Raw genomic sequence first — 25,959 nt, forward strand, 5'->3', positions numbered from 1 at the left:
CAATTGTCAATTAAATATAACAAATTTTTCATGGCCAAGCTGGAACAAAAAACATCTGAGATGGACTCAGATATAATTATTTTTAAATGTCATTGCAAACGCCTCATGGCATAGTATAATATATTGCAAAAATCACGAGCACAGCATGTCATGATTCATGCATTAAGCGGCAGTAGAATCGTGGTAGAGCGATCCTGATTGGACGAATGACGAACGGTCGATGAGTTGATTCGACCCCCAGACCCTCGCTCGAGGAAGGTTCGAGTCTCGATTGATTCATTTTAGTTCACTCGTGGTTTCCGTGCGTAGCAAGCGTTGTCGCGACCACTCGCGTGAAACATTAGCGCCTAGTGAATATATTTTTACGCACTGATCGTTACTGACGTGCGTAGGATTGTGTTGTACAGTGATTAAGTATTTAAAAAAATTGATATATGTCAAAGACATTTAACACGTACCAAAGTACATAGATACGTTCGTGTTCTTATTATTGTAAGCCCGGAGCTGGCAATTATTAGTAAATGCTAGATTGGCAAGTAGTGAAATAGAAGAAGTCGGAGTGGACTTTCATCGTCAAGCGCTTGGGCTTTGACAGGTGCAAAAATGTTCGATAAAACCTCGGCGTTTCTTTTTGCATTTGCCGGATTGCTGGTTGTGGTACGTAACAAATATTTGCTTACTTAAAGTAACGTATGCACATACACACGCACACATATATATAATATATTTATTGTTTTATCACACCACACCCATGACGATGAAGAAAAGGCGCTAACGGTCGGATATTTTTCTTTGTGCGTGACGTCACATCACCTCATCGTCTTAAACGCTTATTGATGATCATTGACGAGGTTATTAAATCTAATTGCCTCCTCTGCATTGTCCATTAAAGACTTTAGACCGTTGAATTAGCTTCGGTACATCATAACCCTGTACATTGCGCTAACAAATCCTGCATCCGTATCAACTGTCTTATGACATTGTATGATTATAATATGGCGTCAATTTCCAATTAATATGACATGCTTCGCATACAAGAAATTCGTGATAGATAAATACGCCGTTGATACGATTTGCGATAACTCTATCTGAGTGTACATTATAAATGCGTACCTACGATGGTCTAAAAATGACTCGTCGAGTCCGTAGATTATTTGATTAGTCACTTTTCACAAGTTCAACGTCAGTGAGATCGTATCAAATTTCGCCAATGAGCCGAAGCAGCAACTTTGTAATTAGGAATATGCCCTGGCAATTTATCAAAGCTTTGGCGACTACATTATATATTACTTGTTTTCTCGACTTCGCACGATTATAGGTATATGCATAATTGTGCATACATTATCGTAACAAAAAAACATGACAGAGAGTAAGTAGAGTCCCCCTATAGAGTAACTAGTACGCCGTTCGGAAGATTTTCATTCCAAGGTAATCTCAGGAATGCTCGTAAGGTTTCAGTTGACTTTAAGAACTGGTTTTCGAATGCGAACAGACGTGTATATATATAACTATTGCGACCTTGATTTTTTTTTTTTTTATATTTCAAGCGAAAATTCATGGATTTTGAACTTTGCTTGGCTTCTAATGTACTCTGGATGTGGAAAGTTTTATTTCCACAGTTATATCATAATATTTAATTAACGTATCAAACTTGGTTTTTCTCGATAGTCGTTATCATATTCTGACACAACAACGTGTCGTAACTTTCGTTCTAATATCATTCTAATAGGATAGTGAAATTGTATCACTATATGAGATGTTGACTCCTTACCAAAGCATTTATGTACCGAAATAATATTCGATGCATATAATCAACTATTTTGCAGAAACATGATACTTTGAACATATCCCTATTGCAAATTCGAAAAATCTTTCAATTGTCGTCTGAATCAAAAGGCTTGAACACATGTATGTATATTCTTTTTCTAAAAGGTATCTAGCACTGATGATGGACACTGCATATGGTATGATGAGTGTTATAAGGGCCCAAGAGGTATGCTAAATTGCCTATATACAGGAGAAGCGAAACCATTGAATAAGACTGGACAGGAGCTTCTATCCACATGGTGTTCGCACCTTATAAACAATACAGAAAATGGTACAACGACTTGCTGTAGTCCGCAGCAATTGACGACCCTGAATACCCAAGTAAATCAGGGCGCTATCTTGTTGCAAAGATGTCCGAGCTGTCTCAATAATTGGGTTAAACACATATGTGAATTTACATGCAGCCCGTTTCAGAGTAAATTTATTGATGTCACGAGCACCAATGTAACAGCCGATAGTAAGTTAAATTACGACTGAGTAATACCATTATCAAATGAAGACTGATCGGTCAATCATAATGATTTCTCTGTATTGGGCTTTTGATGTTGAATGTAGAGCAATTGACAAACTTTTCATCACATGCGATAAATGTTGGGTTTTTTTTTTTTTTTTATTGCATACAAATTTCTCGAATTTTAAGATGATGAACCATATATCCAGCATGAAACAACCTTTCTTTTAATCTTCAGTTTCTGGAGTAAAGTTCATGTAGGCTCGTGTAATTTGAGAATTCGGTTCAATTATTAATATACTCATTATGTGTCATTTATAGATAAAACCTACGTTAATGAAATAGATGTCTACATAACTGATCGTTACATAAATAGTGCTTTCAATTCGTGCAAGGGAGTATCGTATCCCAGCACAGGTGAACTAGTATTTGACATTATGTGTCTTCCGTGGGGAGCGAGCAAATGTACGCCCAAGAGGTGGTTTGACTTTATGGGAGATGCTGGTGACGACGGTTATGCACCATTCCAAATCATGTACATTAATACCGACGTACCACAGCATGGATTTGATCCATTAAATATCTCTACCACACCATGTAGTAAACCATTAAAGGTATGAAGTTTATTGTTTACTTTATAAAATTTTATAGGTGTTTTAAGGCTGGCACACATAGATGTATCTTATACTCAAGATTATTTTAAACCATGTGCAGAGGTAATTTGAATGTAAAAAAAGTCAAAAAACTGATATTTTTTTGCAAATGTTTAATTTCTTTCTATTATATTGCGGAGATATCAGTACTTTTCGCTATTTGGAGCTGCGTACGTATACATGTTTCAAATTTCTAGGCAAACTCCTACATTAACCCCCTTTACATTGATGAAGATACGTTGTAATGCGTCTGTGAATTACAGAATTCGAAATTGCAGACTGTATAATATTTCCCTTCTTTTTAACAGCCTATTTCTGGAAAATAGGCCAAGGAGATTACTCACAATTTACGGCTAGCTTCATCAGATATGAGTAGCTTAAATCACAAGATTTTTTCAATATTTGGCATAAGAAGTAGGGAAATTTGTACTTGATAGTTTCGTCGTGATCTCGGTTGTTGTATTCAGATATTATCAAGACGATTATAAATCCGTAAAGTGCATTTGAAAAAAAAAATAATGTCTCATTGCAAAAGGTTACAGTTTTCAATGTTAATATAACAAAACTGAGTGGATGATATTAAAGATTTGAGAATAGCAAGAAAATGTAATTTACTATTTTTAATGACAAACTTTATGCAAATGCTTAATTTTTCTTTTCTTTGCCATAATGTAAACGTCTGATACTTGCAGGAGTGTAAATGTTTATTATATATTTGTTACATTATTGTTATAAACTAATACCTCATAAAGTTCTTAAATATGTGGATGTACCCACGTGAACTTAATACCACCCTGATTGATTCAAAAAATTACCTTTACAAGATTCTTTGATATTCACAAATTGCAGATTATTAAAGTACTACTGTTTCAATGTTTGTATTAATTGCGACCTAATTACTCAAACGTACACTTACGCATTGCAATACATTTTTCCATTCATAAATAAATATGTATTTTTTAAACAAATGAATGGTATAGTGCACAATTTCTTACACAATTTTGAAACTCTATCATAGGGTGAGAAATATGCATGTGGTTGCGTTGATTGTGAACAAAGCTGCCCTGCTCCACCATTACCGCCGCTACCTCAACCTTTTTCATTGCTACACTATGATGGCTATGCAGTTATTATGACGATCACATTCATCCTTGGAACGATCGTGTTTGCCTCTATTGTTGCATGTTTTGGCAACAGAATCCAGATCGGTGAGTGAAAATTATGAATTCTTAAAGAAAGTGCTCATACCAAACTGTAAATACACAAAACATAATTCATTATAATGCAATTTAGTTTATAGAATTTGACGGTAGGTAAATAGAGCAACATTTTATTACTCTGTTTGCAGTTGACTATTATCCACTTAACTTTTTTGCATCAGAAATGTTTGATTCTCAGAATAAATTGATAAAAAAGTTTCATTCTTATCTGAAAAAACTTTTATTAAGTATTAATACTTTCTGACTCAGCACCATTACATGTTAAGTACGATTCTTATTAATTCCATAAACTTACAGTAAGCTGAAATAATAAGTTTTTCTACCGAAATAATATTAATTTATCCCTCGGTTAAATTAATGTACAAATATGTTTCATAAATACAAAGGCAACTTGGAAAGCTCTATTGCAAAGAAACTTGTGTTGTGACTGCTATGTTATGACATATGACATGTCCTACAATTGGCCTTGGATCAGCTATATATTTAGCTAATCTGTAATTGACTACTTTGACGACTATATCCATTGAGATTGCCAACATTAGGTTCTGTCGCCTGCCTTGGCAAAATAAATTTTCTTCAGCGATTAATTACGTATTCTGAGTATTATTGCAGCCCGCTCAATTCTATGAACATTATATACTCTATAATTTCGGTAAATGTTCTTTTATTAATAATGCACCAACTGTTGCGCATATCTGCAAAATTTATGTGGTGTTTTTTATGATTACACGAAACAAAAATGGTACATGGTCAGTTCTGCTCGCACAATATAAACGTTCTGCATATAAAATAGATTTATAAGATTCGATTTTTCATCTTCCATTTTTTCACAGTCAGTAATTGACTACTGAATGGCAAACGTCAGCATGAAATTACAGTGGCCTAACAATAACTAAAACAATCGTGTGCATACTTTTCTATGGTGATCAAAGTTACATTTTCACCCATAATAAAATCGTAAATTTTGTTCTTTTGGTTGTGGGCTCGCAACTTTCACTTATACATATATATTTCATGACCATGACCATTAGAAACGGCAAACATTATTGGAGTTCATATTTCCTTTTCATAATTAATTTCACGCATATTGATAATCCAAACGTGACATTATTAGTATATGCCACCTATCCTCAAAACAAGAATAAAATTTACGCCATAATCTGACTAAGTTAGCTGACTTTTTTGTTTAAAGTTTGGTTGCTTGGGTGTTTTGGCCATTTGCGGCTATCTTTTTTGAAATTTTGAAACCAACTCAATATAGATTTCCATTTCGGACTTAACGGTATACTTTTCAACTAAAATGAATTTCCGTGAAGACACAAATGAACTTTCTCTTTGATTTTATAAAATGATCTGCTATTTCAAAACTCATATACCTAGACACGGACGTCTAGAACTATTTGTCTGAAGTCAATTGAAATACTTTCTGTTGTTTCTTGGCCTCTCACTGTAAAGAAAACCGTAAGGTTCAGCAGGAATGATAAATCTAGCAATCAAAGGTCAGCCACTGATCTTTATATGTATGCGTTACGCGTATAGTGGCACGAGGAGAAGAAGTCGGAAGACAGGTTGGTAGACGCCTAGCTGCTGGGCTACACCACACAGGAGATGGTGCTCGCATTGCTCTTGCAGCTGACCAAGAAGACAGCCCACTGCAATCTAAACGTTCCAGTACGTTTCCCAACAGTTCTTGCTCAAGCTACACTGCTAACATGACTTCTATTTTGTTGCTTGTTGTCTCGTTGTTGCACCATTACCGCCATATCTTTGAATTCTTGAATTGTCTTGATTCATTTTCAAGATAGATTTCCTTCATATTATCACATTTAGCGACTGCATTAAAATTCTCGTCTTAATAATTCATTCACCGTTGGCAACAGGACAATCAAATTCAGTGACAAATCGTCATGCAGTACATATATCAGCAAGAACATCATCGTAGGGTATTACAAAAAAATGTTATAGAGGTATTCAAACGAAATGCATGAATAATTTATAATCCGCGATAATTATTTTGACGATAATTGAACACACTCTGCATTGTACTATGAGACAACTTGGAACCACACAACATTCATGCAAGTGTTGTTATTGAACTTAATCCTCTGAACAGCATGATTTCGACTTCATTAATCACATACAATATTTGACGAATTGTGTATATCGTGGCATCCATCTGTTACGTTATATATACCTCTGACACTTAGTTTTATTTCTTTTACAAACCCACTTACGGCAGTTTAATCAAGATGTTAAAAAAACTTCTCATTTGCAAAACTGATCTGGAAATGTTGATTGCAACAGAGCAAAAAAGTTTCCTCAAACCTGTTATTCTGGATATATTAAGCGTGAGATGGCATCCCATTGTGAAATATTTATGATGTCCTTGGGTCTAAGTTTTTACAAAATAAAATATCATTAAAATATGGTACCGGTAGATGTCTTGTTTTTACCTTGTAAGGTATTCACAAGGCGTACATTCAATGCTTCTTATGGTTCGTGTGTCGAAGATCTTCAAAACCTTTATTGTAACTAACGTATTTGTCTTGTCTACTTGGATATCGAATTATAAGAATAAAGGTTTCCAAAATGTTTCTAAGCAGTCATATTACGTGAAACGAAAAGTTTTGTTTCGTTGTTAATTATAAAGAAACCTCAATAATGTTGATTATACAGAAACTAGGGGACTTGGATTTTATTCAAACTCAGAATTTTGGTTGTCTCAGTAAAGCAATAGTTAGAATTGGCTGCAAATTGAATTAGGCTCATTAAATAAATATGTAGTGTAAATTATTATTTGCATCTTCGTTATCAATGTAGTGGAATCTTAAGATTTTTTAAAAATAAATTAGTCACATAATACTAACTCTTTCACAATTAGCACACGCATCAGCTTGTGTTCAACAAAAGTATTCCAATGTATTATTCTTGTCGTTTACACAGAAAATCCAGCATATTGCTTTTTGTATTTAACATAACTAAGTTTTTGTCATTTAATATTAGTACGCAAGGCACCTTGGTCTTGAATTTATGTTGTATAGAATTTGTATCGTCTGCTTTATTCCGTTACAGATCACCGCACCGCACTTACAGCTTCGCATAAAATTTGTTGTCTATATATAGTGATATTACTTGATATCCAAGCTATCTATGCTTTTGCATTATAACCGTTGGTACTATACGCTCAAGGAATCTATTGAATTTTAACAGGTGTCGTTTCGACGGACGATTTAGCCAACATATTCAAAGATGGTCAGTCCAGTTTTATTGAACGGCTCGGTGCAGGAACTGATAAATTTCTACAAGATTTTTTTCGCTACTGGGGCACAGGTAATCCTATTTGTTGCACGGTACAATATTTGTAGTTTTTCAATGTAACAAAAAATTTAATTTGCACTTGTTTTTTTCAGTTTGCGCTTCTAATCCATGGACAGTATTGTTGTTTGGATTTCTGTCCATTATTATATTAGGAATAGGTATTACTGATATTCAAATCACCAAAGATCCGGTTGAGTTATGGGCATCACCGTACTCTCAATCTCGTATTGAAAAAGACTATTTTGACAGTCACTTTGAACCATTCTATAGAACTGAACAAATCATCATCTCAGCTGTTGGACTACCCAATGTAAGTTGATGGAAAAGGAATTTCTTTGTTACTATTTGAAGTATAACCAAAATGACTCATAGTAAGCCAACTATTATGGAATATTTCACATTTTTATTTTACAAAGCAACCACTTATATTAAAGTCATTTATTTTATTGCAGATCATTCATAATACTTCGGAAGGCGTCATAACTTTTGGTCCTGTCTTTAATAGAACCTTTTTATTGATGGTACGGGAACTTCAAGAAGAAATAAAGAAAATTACGACAGTCAACAATTATACTTTAGCTGAAATCTGCTTTGCACCTCTCACTGCTTGGTACACTGGTGCTCCAAAAGTCGCAAATTGTGCTATCCAAAGTATTTGGGGTTATTGGCAAGACGATATAGAGACTTTCGACGATGTAACTGAAGTTGGTGGTTTTAATGAGACTTACTTGGACCACTTCAGAAAATGTACTCGGTAAGTTACCACTCTATTCCTTGACACAGAAACTATAAATTGAACGGTGACTCGTCAGTTTAAGTCGTTAGCCCTGACCATGAAATGCCTATTCATCCCCATCCAGTGATGATGATAATGATAGTAAAAAATGATAATTTTTTTTGTTGTTATTATTACTCTTTATTGTAATACAAGTTCATTCTTCTTCATTTAACGTAACAAGATAAAACATGGATCAACTTTTGTAAGCCAAACTTGAATTTTTAAACAATGAATTGTAGGCTTATTTTCAACATAGCAGATAACTGTTGATAGAATGTCATATAAACTATTAACTTCTCAAAGTTAGTTGTGACAGGTGAAAATATTATTCTGGTTTTATAAGACTGCGAGTAGTTTTGAATTTAAACTGAGCAGGTATGAAGAAAAAAAACATTACCTTTTTAAGCCTGAATGTTTTTTTTTTCCAGGAGTCCCTATAGTGCGTCCTGTTTTGCACAATACAAAGGTCCCATAGAGCCAGCAATTGCAGTTGGAGGCTTTTTAAACTCAAACAGGAGTTCCGAAAATAAAGCTTATGAAAAAGCTACAGCTGTCATCATCACTATTCTTGTTAATAATCATCATAATAAAACACAAATTGAACCAGCTAAGGAATGGGAAGAAAGGTAAACAATAATATTTTTTCACTACAAATTTTTCGTAAGCTTTCTTCAGCTTTGGTTTATAAATATTCTGTTTTTATCGATGAATTCTCCCAAGTTTCATTGCATTCATGAAAAACTGGACCGCTACTAAGAAACCAGAGTACATGGATGTTGCATTCACATCGGAGAGGTCTATTGAAGATGAACTTGATCGAGAGACCAAGTCAGATGTTCTTACAATTCTCGTATCTTACCTGATCATGTTTGGTTACATCGCGGTTGCTCTTGGTCAAATAAGAAGTTGCCGTACTCTGTTGGTAAGAGAAAATTGTTTTCTCTGATTACAAACAATGTCAGTTTAATTGTAGATCATAATGAATTTGGACATCTATTTGAAATGGACAGCAATTGATTCTGTAAAAACATCTAATTTATTGGCATAACGATATTAATGTAGTGATATATTTTAAAGGAAATAATTTTGTTTTTCAAAGATGGATTCCAAAATTACTCTTGGCCTTGGAGGAGTTTTAATCGTCCTGGCCTCTGTGGTGTGTTCTATTGGGATATTTGGATTCATCGGAGTACCAGCGACTCTGATTATCATTGAAGTTATTCCATTTCTTGTACTCGCTGTTGGAGTGGACAACATATTTATCATGGTTCAAACACATCAACGAGAAGGTAGACGACCTGACGAATCTATTGCTGAACACATTGGTCGTACTCTTGGTCAAGTAGGGCCTAGCATGTTGTTAACAAGCGTATCTGAAAGCTGTTGTTTTTTCCTGGGTATGTCCATCAATTATACATTCTTACTAAAAATAGTGATTTACACCATTTACTGGCTGAATTTTCAAACATATGTTTACTTCATAATTTTTTATGCAGATATTTTGTTAATTTTACTGTATCCTTATTAGGTGGATTATCTGACATGCCTGCTGTCCGAGCTTTCGCATTGTATGCTGGAATGGCATTGCTAATTGATTTCCTTCTGCAAATCACTTGTTTTGTTAGTTTATTGGCATTGGATACTATCAGGCAAACGGTAAATATATGTGCAAAGTTTTAAACCGACCATGCGAAGTGAATCTATTTCATATTGATGAATCATATGACATATTTAATACGCTCTTTTTCCACAGAATAACCGATTAGACGTGCTCTGTTGCATTCGGACTAAAAAGGATGACAGAGAAGTTATAGATAGTCTTTTATACAGGTTATTTAAATTTGGTTACGTTCCTTTCCTGATGAAAAAATGGGTACGCGCAGCAGTTATGATTATTTTCTTCGGTTCGCTTTGTACGAGCATTGCAGTGGTTCCTCACATCGAAATTGGTCTCGATCAAGAGCTCTCAATGCCTGAAGACAGTTTTGTCCTTAAATACTTTAACGTGAGTAATAATATTTTGTTACAAAAATATTTTCAGTACAAAATTGAACCTCAATACAAAAACAAAACATTTCATCGAGTAACTAATTGAACTGTTTATTTTTTTTCTAGTTCTTGAACAAATACTTATCGATTGGGCCACCAGTTTACTTTGTGGTAAAAGGTGAGCTCAATTACTCTGATTTCACAATGCAGAACCGGATATGTGGTGGCCATTTTTGCAACTCAGATTCTTTGATAACTCAAATATTTGTCGCATCCAAGCAAACAAACAGGTGAGACATTGTGATTTGTTGAACGATTATCAGGCCGATTTGTATTATTATGTTGAATGTCAAAAACTTTTTGTGAGGGTTACCTTTTTTTTACAGAACGTATATAGGTAAACAGGCATCTTCATGGTTGGATGATTATGTCGACTGGTCAGGAATTGATGGGTGTTGCAAACAATTCAAAAACAACTCCTTTTGTCCAAACCATGGTAATAGACTTGATATTAACTAGATACAACCAAGTCTTGAAATTTGAGAATGTAGTACGCATAATTAAGTTGTATATGTGTGACGGTCTTGTGCATGAAATTTCATCGAAGATCACATTGCTAGTTTGTAGTAATCTCTTATTTGTTCACACCAATTTATTATGTCTACAGCACTCTTATCGATAACATAATTTGTTTTCTGGAAAAGTTATGAATTAGCAAATTCAATTTGTTTGATTCAACTGTTGCTTTGAGATTATCGATCATTTAACTTTAGACTCAACGGTTCTTCTGTTCGTATTTTCATGATAACCGATACTATCTGCATTGAATTTTAAACTGGATTTCAAACCGTATTATTATTCACAAGTCAGATTCCAAGAACAGATATTGAATTGAGGATTGATTAACATATTATTGTAAAGGTCACAGTATTCTGTTTTAGATCACAGATACAGTTTGAACTCTTGGTTAAATTTAAAATTCTAATATACTTTTTGGCTTTGTCCAAGGAAGTATCAGAAGAAATATCAACATATTGTTTGTCACGAGGCATTATTTTCATCAGCACCTAAAACTTTGTATTAGAAACCAGTCAATAGAACGTAAAAGAAAGTAAAGAAAATTTTGTATATTTTTTCAGGCTTCTTGTGTAAATCCTGCAATATTAATTTTACCAAGTATAAAAGGCCTGATAAAGAAAGCTTCGACACTTTCCTGCCCTACTTTCTGGACGACAATCCAGACCAGCAATGTGCAAAGGGGGGTCATGCAGCATATGCGCAAGGTGTCAAACTAAGCAATAATATGGAGCACACGGTTAAGGCGTCTTATTTCATGGCCTATCATTCCGTTTTGAAATCATCAGCTGATTACTACAAAGCACTAGAAGCTGCTAGAGAAATATCAGCCAACTTAACAGTAATGATTAATGCTAATATCACTCATGACGGAAACGACCCGGTAGAAGTCTTTCCATACAGTGTATTTTACGTCTTTTACGAACAGTATTTGACAATGTGGCCTGATACACTGAAAAGTTTAGGTATTTCGTTATTGGCAATATTTTTGGTAACTTTCCTCTTGATGGGGCTTGATATTTCTTCATCATTGGTGGTGGTTATTACCATTACTATGATACTTGTGAACATTGGCGGATTAATGTATTGGTGGCACATTACTCTTAATGCTGTATCTCTCGTCAACCTTGTTATGGTAAGTCATTTCTTCAACTGATTTGACTTTGTCTTTAGTTCAATCTACTGTTTGTCAAAAACACCAAAAAACAAAAAACCGTAATACAATATCAGCATATTTTTTCTTCCCAAGCCTATTAAATCCGAAAAAATATTTTCTCAGTTTTTCGAAAGGTCCACAACATATTTTGGTATACTGCGATATTTTTCAACTGGAAATAATTTAATCTACAGAATAGATCAGTGTTTAAAATATACCTGCCATATCTCATATAACGGGAAGAAATGCAATTAAATAATTATGGAATAATATTCCGCAATTTATTTAATTTTGATCCTATTACTCACAAATCATTTCTAGTTCAACAACGTGGAGTAATTATTCACTTTCTCATTTTTCAGGCTGTTGGAATAGCTGTGGAATTTTGTAGCCATCTCGTACATTCATTCTCTGTATCTGTAGAAGAAACAAGAATTGAACGCGCTGCTGATGCATTGACTCATATGGGTAGCTCCGTTTTTAGTGGCATTACACTCACGAAATTTGGTGGAATAGTTGTTCTCGCTTTTGCCAAAAGTCAAATCTTCCAGGTAATATGTGACATTAAGAATATCGCATTGCTAGATGCAGAGTAATGAAGGCGTTGGTTTTTACACTCACATTAAAAAATGATCCCAAACTTTCATTATATTCATGCTTAAGTTAATGTATATTATATTTATTTCAGGTATTTTACTTTAGAATGTACCTGGGAATTGTCCTATTTGGTGCTGCACATGGATTAATCTTCTTACCAGTGCTGCTCAGTTATATAGGTATGAATAACTTCTGAACATCATTAGTTGATCGTTGCATTAATCAATAATTACAGCTGATAAATGGCTCTATCAACAGACCAACATAATGAATCTCTCATCACTTGATTTGATACAATTTTCTGCTTACGTATTTTTGACAAAGGTCTTATAACATCATCAAAGTTTTTGGAACACTAAGCTGAAGTTGGTGTTCTAATTGCTGTAGATTTTGGTGGCTTATTGTTATTGATCTATGCCACGGCCACGTTACGTTATTATACTCTTGCACGTATTGGCCGCGCCGTGTTTATCAGCTGACTGTATTGTACTGCATGAGTTCTCAGAAATAAATTATGCATGGTTTGAGATGTGGACGATTGTGTATTGAGAATATGTTTTGGGTGAACTTATATTTTTGGGCATATCGGCAAAATGGCTTGGTTGTTATATTACTTTTAAGCTGTTGAAGCAAAATTACACATTTTTATATTGTAGGTACGAAAACTTCTATAATAAATTGAAATACTTCGTGTATAAAATTTTCTACAATTATAAACGAAGATAAGTTCGTACTCAGCTAATGTGAAAAGAAGGAAATTAATAGAAAAATCGTATAATGCATTTAAATCTCTAAAGATTTGTGAAATGAGTCAATCGTATCGATTAAAAATTTTTTAAATTAACTAATCTATAAATCATTCAACACCATTATCAAATTACTAATACAGGCACGTTTGACTGAAATTTACAGTAATACTTACAGCTTGCTATTAAATTCATTTTAAATGTTATTTGTCTTGTTGCTATTCGTTTACATAAGTGTATAATGAATTAATTTTGAACGTAACATCAATACGCGACAATTTGCTGACAGAAGACCATTGCCTATTAATTTTTTCTAATTACTATCCGTGATATTCATTGTTTTTGTTCTGAGATTCATTATTTTTGAGTACAGATTCAGAAAAAATTCGTTAGGCACCTCGAAGGGTCTGTCTCTTCTTGAAATTAGGAAGTAAAATGTCACGCTTGTTATTTTATTGCTTTGTATTGCATTGAGATATTGATAGTATCGCATAATTCCGAGACACCTCGTTGGGGTATAATATCACAATGTCTGAAAACTTCCGTACAGTGTTCACCTGACAGGTAATTGAGAAAACAAAAGTCACTTTAAATTATGTACCTAGACTCAAAGGTCAATTTGTTTTCTGATTTTCATGCTTCAATCAGTATCGTATAAAAAATTTATTATAGAGAGGTTAGATAATACTAATAGCAATAATAATAACAATAACACTATTATTTAAACACCTTGATATAAAGCTTATAATTAATTTAAAAAATGCTTACTATCACATCTATTGAATAATGCCTAATACCCACACAGCATAGTTTCGAATACATACAATATGTAGTATATGAAGCTTCGTATCCCTAAGTATGTACTTTACATGCGAATACATTACCGACGTATGCTGACATATACAGCAAAACTTCCCAATAGCGGATACCTTCGGGACTGAAAATATTGTCCGTTACTGAGGAGTGTCCATTATTGAGAACGACATTGACATGTATATTGTGCTGTTGTAGATTTTTAGACTGTCCGTTGTAAAGAGAAATCCGTTATTGGGAGGTTTTCGATAAGAGAAGTTTCTCTGTATGTTATGACATATCCATAAAATAAATAGACATTCAGTATATTGTCTTTAAGAAATATTCAGAAAAAATTACTTTCTAAGTTTCCCATTCATACTGTACGCAGTATGTACATTAATGTTGATTCATATCCATATACATACGAATCAACTTAACAACTCAAAGTATACGGATCTTAAGTAAAGTGCGTTGTGTGGATTTAGGCTTATTAGAAGAGTGTTTGTACAGTTTGCTTGGATTTCCTGGTTTGCTCCTTGAATATATTGATAAATTAGGTTGTTGAGTATAGTAAGCATTTCAAGTATTTTTATCTAGTGGTCTAGAGAACAATTACCAAATCAAACATAAAATCAAACGTACGTGTTAGCTACTGAACTTTCGACAGGTTCCATTGCTGCAAGATAAGCAATTTGAATAGTCCAATTTAAATTCATTTCCGATAAATAATATTTTAATTTGTAATTGAACTTCAAAGTATATTCTAAAGTTTTTGTTTTATACTGCTGAACGTGATGGGTAAACGAGCCAGGCTTTTTATTTAATTTTTAATACCTATAGCTTGAAGTTGATGTGGACCGTACTAGCTAAGTTAGGATAATTAGATATGTCTAGAATTTAGTACATTTGGATTGGCATCATGGCTGCTGGTGGTTCTAGGCTCACCCATGAATCGAGAGAAGTTGGCCAATCACAAGAGAACAATGCAAGGAAACTTGGACGCTGTGCAAGAAACATCTTTGAATCATCGAGTAAGCAAACCCATTTCTCCCCGCACACCTATCACAACTTCATCTACTTTTCGAATGCTCAATTGGGAATAATAGGTATGCAGCCCGTACAGATTCTGTAATTCTTTCCTTGTGTTAAAAGATGGGCAAAATTATAATTTTCTAGGAGCTATGTCGTACCTGTATTATAAATTTTTATTTTACTATCGGCAACGTGATCTACCCACTTAACCTACACATTTTTTTTTTTATCTTCTCACCACCACATAATTTATCTGAAATATTTGGGTCTCATCATTCAGCCCTATGATGGAAAGTAATTATACAACTTCTTTTCAATTCGTAAGGCTTCAAATATGTGTTACATAGTGTGTCTATGAGCTATCATTGTGTTACTTGAAAATGTGATTAATTTTCTGTTATGTTGCAAATTCAGGCTTGAAATGCGTGGTGAATAAACAAAGTATAAGGTATTAATAGACTGTCCAGAGTAGTTAGATGATATTGTGTTAATTTGTAAAAAGTATTCGCATTGCACATTTCTAGTGCAAGTGTGAAAAATGGTCCATTAGAGAAACGGTGTGAATTCTATGCGAACGGTATTCAATAGCTCGTCTTTCAATTTTAGCAAGGGTTGAGCAAAATTCTTTCAGCAATCCATTAACCGAGATCTTTACTAAATTTGGATAAAAACTTACCACACAATCGATGTTATCACTAAAAACTCATGAATCTCAAAATCCATTCTACAATTTGTACTGTATAATACTACATATGCTAGAAAAAACCAAAGTCTTCTGTTATAAAAACTTAGGCATGCGGAATGTCTTAAACGCTCTTTGAAGAAAATTTACAAAACATTCCTTGTGCATGATTTACTTCGTATATATATTATTTTCTAACACACCTAGTATTACAGATTACAATTGTAATACGGATCTTCAAATTTCTTACTTCTTAGCAATGAAATCGATATTCGTACATTTTTTACCAAATTCTGATGTTTTTTTAATAACAAATTTGGGGACTAGTTTTCAATTTCATGTACCTGCCTTAAAATCGACTGTGTCAAATGATATCCAGTATGGAACCTTACACACCATCGGCCTTTGATTTTCCAATTATCTTATTACCTAAGTTTTTGCTTCGTCAATATTTCGTCTGAGCTAATATTGTATCATATGTTTTCAAATATTAGCTTAGGTTCTCTTGTGATTTGTTAACTTTAGTTATACTGAACATTGGGTGGTAACAGTCAATTTTTGAATACAGTGTCACTTTCGTTGTCATAATATTTTAGTTTTATAACATTCATTTCTTTTACTATACTATTTATTGTTAGTTCAATTGTATGATAGCTAATTCGTTTTGAATTAATTTGCACATCCGTACTAGTTTCACCTAATTCTTCTTCCAATTATAATTCGTGCTTTGTATACGTTTGATACTGAGTGTACAAAAATAAGTATCATCAACTTGTTTTCCGTTCGAAATCTAATTATATTCAGTCAAATCTATTTCAAGTAGTTCTTCGTTTATCTCATCAAATTTAAAAAACATTGGAACAAGTACATGTTACTTATTTGATCATTCTATTTCAATCGCTCGTAACTAAATGTATTGAACAGGGTGAAATAAATCTTTCATTACTTACAAATGATTTACAGTGAAACTTCCCAATAGCGGACACCTTCGGGACTATAATACTGTCCTTCATTGACGAGTGTGTGCTATTCAGAACAATATTAACGTGTAAATTGTGCTGCTGGACATTTTTAGACTGTCCGTTGTAAAGAGGTTTTCATTATTGGAAGGTGTTCGTTAAGAGAAGTTTCACTGTCTTAGCATCAGTGTTAATAATTGATCATCCCAACATCATAATTGCAGCAATTTGCAAATGGAATGGCCAAAGTGGCAACTACATCGCATGTTGATTATATCTACATATGTGTCTACTGTCTAATAATTATTTTAGTATTATAGTATAAATACTATTTGAGTTACCTACATCCTTCATCTATTGATTACTAGTCACAAGTGCGTCTGACACAGCCAATTTTACCTTGAGGCTGTATAATCGGCTGTCTCTCACTGGAGAGTTTGATGGCCAGTATTCGATAAAGACCTTGCATACACATTGCATGATCAATCAGTATGTTCAAATAAATATTTGTTTGTCATTTGTTTTCACGCTTTATCGACAATACGTATGCTTATGTTATGTATTCGGTTCATCCATACATATATAACTGACAATGAGACATAGGTTTTTTTCTATTTCTGCAATCTTTTATCTTGCTATGCAGACTAGGTGCTATTCCGAGTTATTTGAATTATAAACATTTCAGTAGCTTGTACCCAAGTCTAGATATGTTTTGCTTATTCGTGTAACGAATTAAATGACTGATACTCTAAATTGGTAAACATATGAGATTGTTTTATTTTTTAATAAGAATTTCTTAAATCATTTTCTTTTTTTGGAAAGCTCTAGTCATTTTCTATCTTGAGAGATATAGTTGGTAATAACTTTGAACGTAACTTGTACGCCAGTAATTACTGGAGATATCCTCATAAATATTCGTAAGGGAGATAATTTGTGTTTCGGCTCATTAAGTATAGTTTGAATTTCAGTGTTATATCATTTATTTAATCTGCCTAAAGTTTCAGCTCAGAAGCGACTGAAAACATGATTGTAAAAAAAAATGGTCAAAATAATTGCGCTGCATACTAACAAGTTATAAAATATTATTTCTTAGAAGTGATGTATGAAGCATCAGGAGGACATGCAATCAAAGTTCAATTCACTATCATTCAATATAATATATATGCATACTAAATCTTCAGCATTAAAATTAACATATAATCATTGCACGTATGACGAATGTTACTAAACTGTGCAGCTGGTGAACATTGTACAGGCATTGAATATAACTAATATTCAATAAGATTAACCACAGCGACTTGAATTCGAGTAACATGGTATTGTACCTGCCGATGTCAATGAGTTATTTAAGGCAAGAGTTCATTTATATAATCAAAGTATAAGCTAATTGAAAATATTTCAGTAGAGAGAATTGCGTTATATGCCATCGGCTTTATTAATTTTACTCTCTGAATTTCTCCATTAATAATTTATTCGATGAATGTGAATTATCATGTCGGGCATATTTGTGTTCCTATTTCAGTTTTGACTCGAATTTATATATTGTTCTGTGCTTAGTTGAAAATTTCATCGATAAATGAAAACTCTTTTAACCAGGCATTTAACATACGAACACGTACAGTTTTCTCTGCCATTGCTTATACAACAGAAGCCATGGATTTAATTTGAAATCCATTTCAGGCGTGATGTCGCGCCGGGGCCAAAGGGGAATATATCAACGTGGAAGAGCGTATCACCGAGACTTCCGAAATCAATCGATTAACAACCCCACAACGCCCCTTCTCGGGAATATCAACCCCGATCACCCAGCCTCTTCCTACTCCAGTGTGAGTGCCGCACATGCCACACAACCGCAAATAAATTTTTAAGACGACAAACGTATGGATAAACTATCACTTTATGAATTAACTTGATTCTCAGTTACAAATGTTCAGCCCTGTAATTTCTAAAGCTAGTGCAAATTCAATACTTACCAGCACTAAGTCAATATTATCTTTTTTCGCGCTGATGCAGAGTCTATAAATAACCACACATTTTTATTATTATATACGGGGCTTTCTCCGTCAGAACGTACGGCAATAAAAATTCCAATTTTTTATTCCATAAACATTTTTATGAGTGATTACACCATTAGGTGTAATGTACCTCATTAGAGAGGAGCTTTCACGATTTTTTTCGATTTTTTTCGATATGAGTTCTTGAATATGAATTTTTGAAATTTTCTTTTCCGAAAATTCACAACTTCTTGAGAAATTGACCAGAGATATTTTTTTGTTGAAAATTTTTGTTTCTTAACTATACTTTGAGAAATCAAAATACAAAAAAACATGATTATTATTAATTGCGGTATGATTTTTACATTTAAAGCTCAAACCTTACGATGTCGAGAGGTTGGATATTTTTGTTTTTTTGGACATATGCTCATAAAAAACATTGGTTTTCTTCACAAATTATGCTGTCGAATTTATCGTGGAGTCACATCTCATTCTATATATATATATATATTTTTTTTTTCAATTTGAAATTTCGTTTTGCAGAATAAGGTTTCTGTATCTGTAAATCAGACAGGAAGATTTCGTTAAATATTGACTGCCTCTGGATCTTGATCCCTTAATTTTACTATTTCAAGACTAGGGATTATTTTTTACAAAATTTTCGTGACTTGAATGGTAACACTATTAAATAATTTGCCCATATTGCGATGTTGTTTTCTACTAAGAAGGCATACAATTCGTGGAAAAGTCAGATTTCTTTGTACTTAAATCTAAACTGATGTGAATGTTTGCTATCGTACCTAAAGCTAATTTTTATTGCCGTAATTGTGACGAAGAAAGCCCCATATAATACATCACGCAGAGTCTGAATCCATTACTAAGCTTACCCTACATAAAAAATCCGATACAGACTGTCGTATCCAACAGAGATCCGACAGTTTGTATCGGATTTTTTATGTAGGGTACCCAAGTGAGATACAATTGAACAGGAAGTTACAATTCCATGCCACCAGCAATCCGATCAACTAGTCGTATGAAATTTTTTTACCACATGAGTCTTGTGATCTTTATTCTGATTTACAAAATTCAAATATCCTAATAAATTTCCGGAATTTCACATTATGAGCTCTCGACAGTTTATAAATTGAGTTCGTATTGGATAATATTTGGCGCAGTGTACTAAAATTTACGAGTTATAAAGTCATTGGTGTAATGAGGCACAAAATTTGTTTATGTCGAAAAAGAACCAATGATGTTTAATATGTTTACTCGGCTTAGTGAACCTGCTGAACCACGTGAGTTATAGGTACATTGAATTGTAACAAATATCTCGATGACAATTAGAATCCCAAATACTAATGTAAACTATTAAAGGAGAAATGTTTTTCACAAAGGTAATACTTTTTATACTAACAACATGACAGTAAGTTGAATATTTAATAAGCTGAAGGATGAAAATAGCATGAGTAATGTTCCGAAATTCTGAATGAAAGTGATAGGAAATGTGGAATAGAAAATTCTTCGTCCATAACACTAAGTTCTAGCATTTATAATTGTTCTACAGGTTTTAAAAGCCTGGCTTGAATGGTTATTTCAAACGTAGCCGAATTCTGGCAGAAAGTAGTTCATTTTTATGCATTCGTGGCGATGAGCGTTTCCTAGGTTCAGCCTGAAATTATTTTTCACAATCGTTTGAGTCTTCTACATATCAAACAACACCAGAAAAACGATACACATTTCTGAGGACAATAGGTTTAGTAAATGTTGGAAATCATTGTTGGGTGCTAGCATAATGAGGTGATTAATCATAGATAGTTGAATTGGGAAAAAATAGAATCAAAAGTGCATTGTTTCTCACATTGTCATGTTCTATGAGGGAACGATTGAAAACTGAACTATTGGGTGTAAAATATCTGGGTGTAAGTTTAATAGTGAATTTTTTCATATGCTTACATCAGTGTTCGTCAATGTATGCTCTAGAGTGAATGTTTTTCGGCAATTCTTATCTGTTGCACCATTTGTAGTAATTTTTCGAATTGCATAACTTAATATGTGGTGCTCAGAACGATTGTATGAAACGATAATAGTAAATTTGAACTTAAAATAATTACGAGTCATCAGTATGATTAGTTTTATTGAATAATATTTAACGTCACAACTGTAACACATTGATTTATTAAATTATCAGAAGTACCTTCGTATTTCTAATGTTTCGCCTAGAGATAAATGTATGAAAAGAAACTATAAAATTCTAATACTTAAGAGCGTGACATTTTCTAAAAAACTGTTATTTATTAGTCATGTTTATTACTTTATTTTTCGTATTACCCTACTTTGTATCCCGCAAATAGGTATTATAACTTTGTTCATTTATGGCTGTACATTTTTATTCACATGTCGAATAAAAATTTTACTACTATTGTATTATAAGTATAGTGTTTACAAACTGTCGATTGGAATAAACAATATTTCTTCGAATAATTGAATTCTCTTTGAATAATCATCTACGTAGTTTCGAAAAAACCGGTAATCCTTGCTGTAGAAGCCGATAACATTATGTCAAATCTACACAAAGTTACACAGCATATTTTTGACTAATTCAGATACATTTCGCAACATAGAAATTGACGAATCTAATTGAACAATTAGTCAGGGTATATCATTCACCGTAGCTGAAGTTCATAGTAAACTGCACACTCTGTTTTCGGAATGGGAACTTCATGAATGGATCTGGGTTCCAAAGCGTGATCTAACAGTACTTTATCATCAGTCTGGTGCTGACATCAGATATAAACGATCTGCGGAAGTCGTTACAGGATCGGGTTTTTTCGGTAAGGTTGAAAATAAGACCAAATATGCTATAAGTGAGCTTATACAAGTAATGAAAATTGAATTCATGTATTTAAAAGTCAGAATATGAAAGTAATTATATAATAAAATAGAATATCTTAGCTAATTGTTTACAATAATGATGTTGTATTAATAATGTAAATAATAATTACGTTTCTCAGAGTTATTACGTTCGTTTATCTTACGCTTCTGTATAATGTAAACGCTTCTGGTTCTTCGCGCGTAAAATGGTAATAACTGTCGTCACATATGTCTTTTCTGTTCACCTTATTAGATTCGAGATCTTATCTCATTTGACCGTAGAATAAATAATTAACATAACTCGTGCAGGGGTCCAAATAGATAAACGGCAGGGGAATTTTCGTCGGGATTACCCAGGAACTGCGCGTACAATTCTTGGTATCGTGCCAGTGTTAAACCACCACGTCTTCTGTCGTCATCCTGCAAAGAAATAGTGCATCTCTTAAACTGAAGAAACCTATTTGCAAAGATCAATTTAACGCGCTGAACATCTCCTTGGAAAAAGTACGCGCGTAGGAAATTTTTAAAATACCGAGGATAAGTCTTCGCGTTATTTTATCCAATTTTTAGATATTACTTTTTATGTTATTTAGTTGAAACTTAAAAAATATTTGACCGTTGCAAAGCAGTGACTTCCTTGTGAATTAAAAAAACTGTTTTCGAAATATATCTGCGTATAATTCGGATTTTGCATTCTTTGGATAAAATGAATTCTCCGTATGAGGTGCATATCACTTTATAATTATTTCACGACGTTACAGTATGTGACTTATACGTTGCTCTATGTCTGAACCCCTTCGAGAAAATTCACCCGGGACTGTAATGAAGGAGTTGCAAATAAATGTAAGACCAATTGTTTCCGTGACGATGTTGTTTCGAATAAAAATATTATCTATAAACAAGGAGTGTTTGATTATATGCGTGACTGAGGTGGTAAATGATCCGGTGACTATTGCAATTCTCACAAATGATAGATCGTGATATTTGTTCTGCTTCGGGCACTTGGCAAAGCTTCAATCTATTGTTCGAATTCTCAGCCAAGACGTAATGGTACCAGAAACCTAGAATACCCCACATCTCATTCCATATTTTTTCATTTTCGAACAAACTCACTCAAAATTTCGCGTAGCATTGGTTTGATTTACGTGTAACGTTAATCGTTCGTCAGTGTTAATACTGTCGTAGCTCCGAGGCAGTTGCCCAGTAAACCAACACGAATTGAGCATGACAAAAATGGAATTAAAACAAATCAAATGGAATTGAAAAGAATCGGCACACAGGTCTGTTGATTCTATTCAATTTGTTTTAATTCGTGGCAATTTCGTTTTTGACTAACACAATTCATTTCAATTCGTTTTGGTTTACTGGGTGAATAATGAGATATTTTCAAGTTCAAATTTGGGTTTGCATTGCGGTTATTACTGCACGACTTATTGAGAATAAACTTGCTCTGAGATTACTTATTCAAATCAATTATATTTTCGATAAAATATGAATAAAAAATTCCATACGTTAAGTAGACTTTGATAAGCATCGTCAAGAGCGTCGATGTTGTCAACTGGAATTCTCATAACACAATTATAACGAAATTCGTCGGCAGCGATAACTCCGTCGTCTGAAAGAAGAAGAAGAACATTCATTCTCATTTTTAGACTTGTACGTGTACAGAATCGATGTAATAAGTGAAAAATAAAATACATCAAGAAGGCGTGACGCGCAGTTCTCGGGTGTCGAATCTATTGCTAGTAGTTTCCTACGAAGCCTACTATCTCACTTATTTTTAGTTACTGCAGTTTATAATATATTCGTGAGTCAGCTCGTACTGTGAACGAACCGGTAAAAATGTTTTCACTCCCAAACCTGAGATATAATAAATTATTCAATACATCGGGAGGTGAAACCCTCATTTTTGCATATTGCCCTACTCTTACCGTTTAAATCGACCAGCTTGAAATGACTGTCTATGAACATTTTCATCGCTTGAGGGAAATCACGATAAGGTCTTCCCATGCAGCTTCTTTGGACCGCGACTTTGAATTCTTCTGTCGTTACTACTCCATCCTGATGAAATTAAAAATTAAAACAGTAACACATTCTCACTGCATTTATATTGACTACTGTCTGCTTTCAGGATAAATGGCTTTCTAAATTTGACCTGATGGATCAGGATTCACTAGGCTCGTGTGTAAACGGCATTGTGCCAAGAAAACATCGATGGAAAAAATAAATAACTTCTAAACATATTCGATTTTTCAATTATGTCATATTGTTTTCAATTATATACTTATGTCTGTGTATAAATTCACCGGTAGATAAATATGCAATTTAAAACCCCTTACTTGTATTTGTACAGGTATAAATATTCCAACAAAATTACCATTTTTGTCCATCAAACAAAATTCATGACTATTGACAAATATAGTAAGAACATCCATATGCTAAGAACATTCATAGAAATTCACACTTGGGCTACGTGTACATATGAGGGAATATCACTGGTAAATTATTAAATTGGATAATTTATAGAAATCATAAGAAATATGGATTCCGAACGAAACTGTATAGTTTTAACCGGAGTCATCGTAACGACCATAGTCGTGAAAATTTTGCTATCTCCCCTCTGAATTAGAAATCTGTTACCACTCGTGTGTATACAAAATTTTTCTTATCAACCGGATTTCATGCTGGTGGAAAGGGCTCTAGTTTCACCAGACAAACGACAATTGAATATTTTCACACGTAATCGATTAATATTAAGTTAGATTTACGTGAATTGACAGAGTTAAAGTGATGAATATTTGTGAAATACATACAAGAATTACCGAATTTATTTTGGAAAATAGATTTCTGAATTTTATCGCTCGAGACAGTGGTTCGTTAATTTTCAAAGTTATTACTACAGTTTGAGAGCAATCGAGTGATCATGATTTTACAGATTGGAATAAAATTTCTTGCAAATTTATATTGTTCTCCGTATCGTAAGAATTACGAACAGGTATAGTTATCAAAAACTTACTACAGGTGACACATGGATATAAAAATTTTATGTTACCATTATACGTATATGATAGTTACAACTTACGTTACCAATTACAGAACGACAGAAAGACAGCAACGTGCTTAAAATTCATGTCGATGACTTACAAATTCTACCTTATTGAAATCCGCAAGTTCAGCGATTTCTTCCCACAGCGAAAGCATGACGTGAAGATTTTCTTGATAGTGATTATAGTTGAAATCACCTTTACCCTCGACAAGGGTCATTTTTAGAGCCATACACTCGAAATCATGCTGATCCAGCACCCCGTTGTTATCTATGTCTGATTGCGGAATAAATCTTGTTAAATACGACATGTTAATACTCTTCCTCAATTCCGTAGTACGGAAATGTACGGCTACGATTATTGTTTCTCGTGTAATGTAAAAATTGTACTAACCGTAAAGGAACTTTACTATGAAGCTGACTCGATTATCCCAACTGTATGCCATATTTTATTCGATAATGAAACGCTGTAATTTTTCTCAAAGAATGCGACTAGTTATTCAACAAACAAATATATATTACAAATTCAATGCCGTTACTATTTGTACAAACCCGTGAATTTTCGAATCCAAAATATCTTTCGGGAATTAAGGTACAAATCTGCGAGCAACGTTCGTCACACCGAATTCATGAATACTGAACACAATCTGAGACCGCAGCTGGATGGTCTAAGTTTAGATATGCTTGAATATCGGTAGCGGTACTTGAAATTGGCGACGAGGGATACTGTGAGGAAAAGTTAGACGTATCCTCTGCACAGGTGGTGGATGATGGGTGGAATCGTAGCCGTTTTGTCTGGTTGTAAATTACCGATTACGTTCAACTTGTAGTTATGCGGTTGAGATCGGCTGTAAAGGCTTTTCGCGCCGCGCCGGTTGTCTGATTAATGTTTCTTCTAACATTTATATCAAATGCGAACGAGACGTCTTAACAAGACCCAAAGACGCACGTATATGTCTGTCCGCACCGCGGTTCCGGGTTAATTTATACATACCTACATTCGTACGAATTACCGTCACATTTGAACGGTACAGGCAATTGCATATGCGGAAAATTATAGGGGTTTCATGCAGTGCGTGACATAACGCGTGTAAGTGTAGGTATGTGTGGAAACATGTACGACATGCGCGTAACAGTTTTGTGATAACGCCGCAACGATAGTACGGTTTTATAGATGGTTGCTAAAGCGAAGAACGAGTTGATTGATCGATTCGATAATTTAGTTCACTAATTCGTGTCCGCGTACCAATTGACTAATTGCCTGCTACCGGT

General features: G+C 33.8%; 2 protein-coding genes across 8 annotated transcripts; one reads left to right on the forward strand and one right to left on the reverse strand.

Moving 5' to 3' along the window:
- The first annotated feature begins 297 nt into the window (after window positions 1–297).
- LOC107221753 (NPC intracellular cholesterol transporter 1) lies at window positions 298–21,254 on the forward strand. Of its 5 annotated transcripts, none has more exons than XM_015660873.2 (20): window positions 298–657; window positions 1,933–2,284; window positions 2,600–2,892; window positions 3,950–4,139; window positions 5,691–5,822; window positions 7,362–7,481; window positions 7,562–7,779; window positions 7,922–8,223; window positions 8,676–8,873; window positions 8,968–9,169; window positions 9,347–9,644; window positions 9,776–9,903; window positions 10,001–10,252; window positions 10,363–10,526; window positions 10,623–10,732; window positions 11,376–11,947; window positions 12,331–12,519; window positions 12,657–12,744; window positions 15,046–15,137; window positions 18,460–18,601. In XM_015660873.2, the coding sequence occupies exons 1-20, from the start codon at window positions 604–606 to the stop codon at window positions 18,463–18,465; spliced, it is 3,960 nt and encodes a 1,319-aa protein (XP_015516359.2). In that variant the 5' UTR covers window positions 298–603; the 3' UTR covers window positions 18,466–18,601. The 5 variants fall into 5 exon arrangements, with proteins under 5 accessions (XP_015516359.2, XP_015516358.2, XP_015516357.2 ...); XM_015660872.2 differs by having other exon boundaries at window positions 15,046–15,212; window positions 18,460–18,596; XM_015660871.2 differs by lacking the exon at window positions 15,046–15,137 and having other exon boundaries at window positions 18,460–21,254.
- Window positions 20,776–25,763, reverse strand: LOC107221760 (sarcoplasmic calcium-binding protein 1). 3 transcript variants are annotated; one of them, XM_046740867.1, is made up of 6 exons: window positions 25,240–25,763; window positions 25,082–25,154; window positions 24,789–24,964; window positions 23,576–23,705; window positions 23,156–23,259; window positions 20,776–22,064 (listed from the first exon to the last, which is right to left on the reverse strand). In XM_046740867.1, exons 2-6 carry the CDS (start codon window positions 25,131–25,133, stop codon window positions 21,936–21,938), a joined length of 591 nt encoding a protein of 196 aa, XP_046596823.1. In that variant the 5' UTR covers window positions 25,134–25,154; window positions 25,240–25,763; the 3' UTR covers window positions 20,776–21,935. The 3 variants fall into 3 exon arrangements, with proteins under 3 accessions (XP_046596823.1, XP_015516368.1, XP_015516367.1); XM_015660882.2 differs by having other exon boundaries at window positions 24,798–24,964; window positions 25,082–25,763; XM_015660881.2 differs by having other exon boundaries at window positions 25,082–25,759.
- Between the last annotated feature and the right edge of the window lie 196 nt (window positions 25,764–25,959).

The sequence above is a fragment of the Neodiprion lecontei genome, chromosome 1 (assembly GCF_021901455.1).
Source record: "Neodiprion lecontei isolate iyNeoLeco1 chromosome 1, iyNeoLeco1.1, whole genome shotgun sequence".
Classification (NCBI taxonomy): Eukaryota; Metazoa; Arthropoda; class Insecta; order Hymenoptera; family Diprionidae; genus Neodiprion; species Neodiprion lecontei.

Excerpts from the sequence above, each read along its gene's own strand:
- LOC107221753 (XM_015660871.2), top strand. The coding sequence starts at position 604 with ATGTTCGATAAAACCTCGGCGTTTCTTTTTGCATTTGCCGGATTGCTG. Across the intron at positions 9,170-9,346 it reads GAAGTTGCCGTACTCTGTTG|ATGGATTCCAAAATTACTCT; the intron begins GTAAGAGAAAAT and ends TGTTTTTCAAAG. Across the intron at positions 10,733-11,375 it reads CTCCTTTTGTCCAAACCATG|GCTTCTTGTGTAAATCCTGC; the intron begins GTAATAGACTTG and ends ATATTTTTTCAG.
- LOC107221760 (XM_046740867.1), bottom strand. The coding sequence starts at position 25,133 with ATGGCATACAGTTGGGATAATCGAGTCAGCTTCATAGTAAAGTTCCTT. Across the intron at positions 24,965-25,081 it reads CATAGTAAAGTTCCTTTACG|ACATAGATAACAACGGGGTG; the intron begins GTTAGTACAATT and ends TTCCGCAATCAG. Across the intron at positions 23,260-23,575 it reads CAAGCTGGTCGATTTAAACG|ACGACGGAGTTATCGCTGCC; the intron begins GTAAGAGTAGGG and ends TTCTTCTTTCAG.